This window comes from Hyperolius riggenbachi, chromosome 6, assembly GCF_040937935.1.
Source record: "Hyperolius riggenbachi isolate aHypRig1 chromosome 6, aHypRig1.pri, whole genome shotgun sequence".
NCBI lineage: Eukaryota > Metazoa > Chordata > Amphibia > Anura > Hyperoliidae > Hyperolius > Hyperolius riggenbachi.
Window position 1 is genome coordinate 33192391 of NC_090651.1, and position 6940 is coordinate 33199330.

The 6940-nt window shown below is 44.4% G+C and overlaps 1 protein-coding gene across 2 annotated transcripts in view; it reads right to left on the reverse strand.

Moving 5' to 3' along the window:
• LOC137522394 (cytochrome P450 4A6-like) overlaps nt 1-6723 on the reverse strand; it is a 29206-nt gene extending 22483 nt beyond the window's left edge. Inside the window, exons 1-2 of one of the 2 annotated variants that reach the window (XM_068242443.1) lie at nt 6517-6723; nt 3048-3192 (exon numbers count right to left, since the gene is read on the reverse strand). In XM_068242443.1, coding sequence (XP_068098544.1) covers nt 3048-3192; nt 6517-6708 — 337 coding nt within the window. In that variant the 5' untranslated portion in view covers nt 6709-6723. Of the gene's footprint in view, nt 1-3047; nt 3193-3926; nt 4105-6516 lie in introns of those variants that run through there. The other variant, XM_068242444.1, reaches the window with a different exon arrangement.
• Between the last annotated feature and the right edge of the window lie 217 nt (nt 6724-6940).

The window sequence follows — 6940 nt, forward strand, 5'->3', positions numbered from 1 at the left end:
AGGAGGGGGGGACTTGGGGGCGTCACATTTTTGTGTTTCAAAGTTTTTATTGAAAGTTTTTAAAAATGAACAGTGGATAACATAAGGAAAGATACATAGACCAACAGAGCTCATGAAGTACATTGCATCGGACACAAAATGGTTATAAGCTGCAAAGTAGTCACAAAACTTGCATGACATAATTGGTATAAAATATATGAGAGGGCGAAACGCACTATCAAGCAGGCGTGCAATACGTCACCCTGGTTGGGGCAAGCATGAGAGACCAGGTTAACTTGGTAAATTGTCCGATGTACCTCAGGGGGCGGGGGAGACCTACAACACAAAGGGTAACTGGGAAGGGGGCATTGGGGGCGTCACATTTGACATTAGGCGGAGCAGCTTGTCTCGGGGGTTTGTTGCTTGTCCTGATATCACTTGCCATTACAGCCGCACACTCGATCGACCACGATGGCTGACATCTTCCATCATGTCTGGTCGACATGCTTGGCCCGAAATTGGTTGCATCGTTCATCAGGCATGCACTTGGCGGCAATGATTTTCATCCAATTCAATAATGATTATCGAATTGGATGGTCGCTGGGCCGCCAAGTCGATAGATGTATGGCCACTTTAACTCTTGTACTTTATGATCTCTTTTCCTGTTGAAGACATTTACTAACTTCCTGTACCATTTGGGGACACACAGCAAAAAAATCTCAAAAGAAGTGCTAACCCATTTCCACTCTACCCAAAACTAAAAGGAATGTTTTTTTCCCTGGAGTTGTCCTTTAAGCACTAGAGATCTGCGCCAGTAAATGGAGTAATTATAATCTGTACAGTCAGTTGCACATTGTGTTGTAAAACACGACACACCTGCTCAGCACAACATAACTCGTAATTACTGAGCTGAGTAGCTAATGTGGCTCCAATCCATGCTGAATTCTACACACACAAAGGCCATAAATCAGCTTGAATCTAGCCCTTATTTATTTAATTTATAGTGCTGAGATATTAAAGGGAAGCCAAGGTAGGAGGCATATGGAGGCTGCCAAATTTATTTCCTTGTAAACAATGCCAGTTGCCTGGCAGCCCCGTTGATCTTATGGCATAAGTAGTGAATGAGTCAAAACCCTGGAACAAGCATATGGCTAATCCAGTCAGCTGAGTCACAGCACCTGATCTGCATGCTTGTTCATGATCTATGACTAAAAGTATTAGAGACACAAGATCAGGAGGACTGCCAGGCAACTGGTATTGTTTAAAAGGAAAAAAAAAACATGGCAGCCTCCATGTCCCTCTCGCCTGGGTTCCCTTTAACCACTTGCTGTCCCTATGACGTGAAAATAAGTCTCTGCACTCTCCTTCCTACACAATCTTAGATAACTCTGTTTATTTATCTCTGACCTGATAACATCACTACAGAGTTGTAAAATACTGACAGCACACCCTCCTCCCAGGGAAATCAATGGCAAAGCTCATTAGTAAACAGGTGTAAAATACACATTCCAGGAGCAGACAGTAGCAGATTGTATACATTACTTGTTACGTCTAATACATTATCAAAACAAATTAACTGTTTAATTAACCTCCTTGGCGGTAACCCCGAAAGCCGCCGGAGGGTGCCGCTCAGGCCCTGCTGGGCCGATTTGTTTAATTTTTTTTTTGCTGGACGCAGCTAGCACTTTGCTAGCTGCGCCAGCACACTGATCGCCGCCGCCCCGCGCACGATCGCCGCTATCCGTCGCGCCGCACGGCCCCCTCCCCCCCCAGACCCCGTGCGCTGCCTGGCCAATCAGTGCCAGGCAGCGCCGAGGGGTGGCCCGGGACTCCCAATGACGTCCCGACGTCATTGGGAGTCCCGGGCCATGGCGACGGGGGAAGCCCTCCAGGAAATCCCGTTCTTTGAACGGGATTTCCTGATCGGAGATCGCCGAAGGCGACCGAAGAGGGCGGGGGGATGCCGCTGAGCAGCGGCTATCATGTAGCAAGCCCTGGGCTCGCTACATGATATAGGAAAAATTTTTTTTTTAAAAACTGCTGCACTCCCTCCTGGCAGATTTTTTTATACCGCCAGGAGGGTTAAACAGGAGGGATAGACAAATAAACTGTGTGGGTTTAATGTACAATAAAACTGTTTACATTAAAGCTGTAATGTATGAAAGTGGATAAATTGTGTATTTTTTCACTTTTTTTCCTTATTTTCCAATTCATAGAAAATAAGGTACTTACTAATAACAAATATCAGCCACAAAAAGCCTTATTTGTCCTGAAAATAACAATATATAAACCATTTAGTTGTGATAATTATTTAGTGTGTGATTGATAATCACATACTGAAGGATTGATAATACCGGGGGGTACTTACCTCAGGAGGGGGAAGCCTCAGGGTCCCAATGAGGCTTCCCCCTCCCCTGTAGCTGCAGGGAATCCAGCGCTGGCTCCCCCGAAGTTTCCCGGAATCCTCCCTCGACAAGCCTGACCAGCGCTGATTTATTTACCTTTCCTGGCTCCAGCGGGGGCTAAAATAGCCAATCTCTGTCGGGTTTGCTCTACTGCACAGGCGCAGGAGACTTGCGCCTGCGCAGTAGACCGGCCCGACAACGATCGGCTATTTCCGCCTATCTCCGAGCAGAGAGCCAATACTGCGCCTGCGCTGGAGCCCGGAAGGTAAATATTTCCATCCCCACCGTTCCGGAAGGGTTTTCGCCGCCGCCGTGGGACCGAGGAGGATGGGGGAAGCCTCAACAGGATCCGGAGGCTTCCCCCACCCGAGGTGAGTACCCCCCAGGGGAGATTTTTCTCATTACAGGTCTTCTTTAAGGAGGAACTGTAGCGAAAATAAGGTAATGATGAGTACAATTGCTTGGTTTTATTTTTTTCTTTTGATCTTTAAATATTCATTTATAAATTATTTAGCCAGTTTTTACCCCTTGCAAAACATAAAAAAACAAACTTTTTTGGGGTAAATCTTCTATAATTGACACAATAAATAATATTAAAATTACTGTTTGTTGCTATTCATTAAAACAAAACCACGAAACATCCAAATCATGATTAATTCTTACCCTGCCGGGTCAGTATGGCCTTGGCATAGTCTGGGTGACAGATGGTCAGATGGGCCATAAAACTTCCAAGCCAGATTGGGAAGCCGTACTCGTACTGCTTGGCATAGCCGGCGACAGTATCCAGACCCTCGCCGGGTACTGTTATCTGGAGGAACAGAAATAGTCTCAGGCTGCATCTATTCCTTGGAAGTATCAACAGAATTACTTTAAAGTACAGTATAGTAAAGTGACCACAAGATGTCACTGTCTGTAGAATGATGTGAAAATCTCTATGTATTGTGAATTTGTGATTTCCTGTATTCACTCTATGCTCCTCTCTGTTCTAATCCTAAGACATAACAGCAAAAGTTGTTTAGGTGATATCTTTAATGCCTAACTGCACAAGTTTTAAAAACTTTAAGTTTCTTCTTCAGGCATGTTTCAGCAATGGTCCAGAATCATACAAAGTAGTGTCACCTACTCAAGCTTATATATGATTTTCTGGGATGTACAGCAAACTGATATGATATCATGTTACACTCTTCCTCTTTTTGAAATGTAAAGGATCATTTCTGTTCACCCCAGATACATTTCCACTTTCTACAGACCAGTGCCTCTCTGACCTGAATCTGATCAGACAGGGCGTGATTGCAGCTCTTTGAAGCTGTCCACTCATCCCCCCTCCCCCCATACTTTTGTGCTTATTGCAGGCAGAGGGCGGGGCAAGGGCCGCAGCATCTGGAAGGAGGGGTGCTGGATCGGACTGCGCCATCCCACAATGCCTCCCAGTCCCAGCAGCACATTTGAAAGAATTAGGAAGGGGCAGATCTTCTCCCCTGCTCTATCCTACTCTCCGCCTCCCTCCAGCCCTCATCTCCTCATCATCAATAAAGTACCTACTTTCAGTGCACTTTTTTTTTTGCCCAGGATGCAACGCTCCACACACAGTTTGGCCCCGCAGGTGCATCATTGAGTTGGTTCAGTGTTGCGATGTGTGTATGGCCGGCTTAAGCTTGTGTTCATACAGAGACACAGGCATTGCAAAGAGTTTTCAACAATAAACAGTAAACAGTAATCACTCCATCAGTCCTAGACTTGCAAAAGAAAAATCAGGCTCTCTGCTGTGTGTGCAGCTAATCACTCATGTACGAGAATGAGTGTGTGGAGGCAGTTTGTAGTCATGTTATGTTGCTATGGTCACAAGGAAGTTTTGGACTCCTTGCTAATCTTGAAAAGTCTTAAAGCAAACCTGAAACGCAAATAAACCTACTGTGGCAGGGGTCACACTTGTCTTTCAGTTTCTACACTTTTCAGAAAACTGAAAGACAAATGTGACCTCTACCTTACAACAGCTAATGTAATTTATAGAGAAAACTGACAAATTGCGCAAGATGTCAGTTTTTTTTCTGCATGCGAAATCTGCATTAAAGTGTGACCTAGCTCATTGATTAACATGAGTTCTCAGTTAAAGTCAGTTTTTCTGTACAGAAAACGCGTACGAAAGCCGGTAAGTGTGACCCCTGCCACAAGGTAATGAATTGTATGTGTAGTACAGCAAAGAAATAGAACATTAGTAGCAAAGAAAAGAATCTCATATTATTTTCCAGGACAGGAAGATTTCAAAAGACCTTCACTGGGTTGAATACAGTTCTGTTTTCTAAAGCACTTAAACAGTCAAACAGTGAGAAACAGCTTGAGATAAGGTTTTACTGCAGAAAAGTTCAATGGGTCAGTTTGTCTGCTTTGTTCTATAGCAGGTCAGGAACCATTTTGTCCGAGAGAGCCAAACGCCACATATTTTAAAATGTAATTCTGTGAGGGCCATACAATATGTTTCAAACTGGCACAGTGCACATGTGCCGCAGAAAGCTCACATCCCTGTTGCCATGGTGATGTGTATACAGTTGATCCTCCGGGCAGAGGAAGTGTCAGACATGTCTTCAGCTTCTCTTGGGTTTCAGCAACATTAGCAATTTCCCCCGAGAGCCAGACAGGAGAAATACCGACTAACAGCTTGTACAATTAGCTAGCTGACTTGGGGGTGGATTCACTTTGTAGGAGGAGATCCCTGCACTTTAGCCCAATAGGCCGGCCAATCAAAGTGCGGGGATCTCGTCCTACAAAGTCACTGGACCTGACAGGGATAATTTATGAGATAAACAGATAAGTAGAGATACATAATGAGAGAAGTCAAATAAGGAGAGATAAATATTGAGTTAAGTCAGTTAAGGTGAAATAAATTGTCAGTTAAATTGAGTTAAAACTCTGACATGACAATCATTAAAAATGTGTTTTCCTATTTTTTATTACCCATACAGTTACCATATTTGCTTTTGTGCACAAATAATATTGTCTGTTTACAAATCACAAGTTCCCAAAGTACAGTTTATCTGTTCTGAAAGCTGCCATTGTGTTTTATTGCATAGCTGCTGTATTTATATATTAAAATCTATCTAGTGATCACTTCTCAGCTCATTTTCAGCACCTCTAGGAATGTATACTTAATTGTAGCAGACAAAGGAATGTAAACAAAAGATGATGTTATCACCTCTTCAGATAGGGCTAGAACAGGCATGGGCAAACTCGGCTCTCCAGCTGTTACGGAACTACAAGTCCCACAATGCATTTGTCTTTGTAAGTCATGACTGTGGCTGTCAGACTCCTGCAATGCATTGTGGGACTTGTAGTTCCTTAACAGCTGGAGGGCCAAGTTTCCCCATGCCTGGGCTAGAAGCTGCCCAATGAAGCAAGAAGCTTTCCACTAGAAGAACAAAATGCTGTGTTTAACTGTTTGAATGCTGTTCTGCTACCATTTTTATTTGTGGTAGTAGACAGGGGTGCTTGGCAAACTTTGCACTTTGCACATGGCACTTTGCACTTGGCAAGTGTCACGTGCAAAGTGCCAAGTGCCGAGTGACAGTCAGACAGCAGAGGAGAAGACAATAGTGCACACTAACTGTCACACTGGCACTGCTCACAACACAGCAGTTCTGTAGTAAGCTAACACAGTAGTACTACTACTATAACAACTACTAGCACTGACTGCAGTACTACAGTACTAACTACACAATAACACAGTAATCCTAGCCCCTAATCCCTAACCTATACTGCAGCTAAGGCTAGCTGGCCAGCAGGCAGCAGCTGGCCTGGTCTGTGCACAGCACACACACAGACACATAGCAGCTGCCTGCGGCAGCCCTGTAGCACGCACTCTGACTGTCGCACAATGAAATCAAGCTAATTAATGATTTAACAATAGTGTAGTGATAGTGAAGGGGTTAATCACTAAACAGCTTGCACAGTTATCCGGAATCCGAAAGCTGAAAAAAGGTTACCCGGATATCCGGAATCCGGATGAGCACCACTGGTAGTAGATTTTATGCTGTAAATAATCTTTTAGAGCAAAGAAGAAATATTGAGTTTCATACCACTTTTATAAGTGAGATAATGCAAGAAAAAAGCTTTGTGAATTGACCCCATATTGGCTTACCTCTTGAGAATTGCCATACAGCCAGTGAGGCGGAGGACCAGGGAAAGTGCTGAAGGTCCTCTGTAGCTCCTTCCTCCTCAGGTACAGTCTGGAGGCTTTGTAGATGACATAGATGAGAGCAAGGCAGGCAGCCCAGTGTCGCAGATCAGAGGAGCTGACAGAGGGGAGCTCTGATAGCAGAGAGGCTGTCATGTTGCACACTGCTGTATACACTGCACTGTACTACTCTACCATGCAGGACAGGTGCTATTATACCTGAAAGGTAGGATGTGTCACCTCCCCACGCAGGCAGGCGATTGGACTATTAGCAGCGTGGGAGGAGGGAGGAGAGTTTGTGAATGAACTCAGCTCACACAGATACACACCGAGGAAAAAAAAAAAAAAACAATTCCTTCAATACCCGTGATGTGACATGACGAAACAG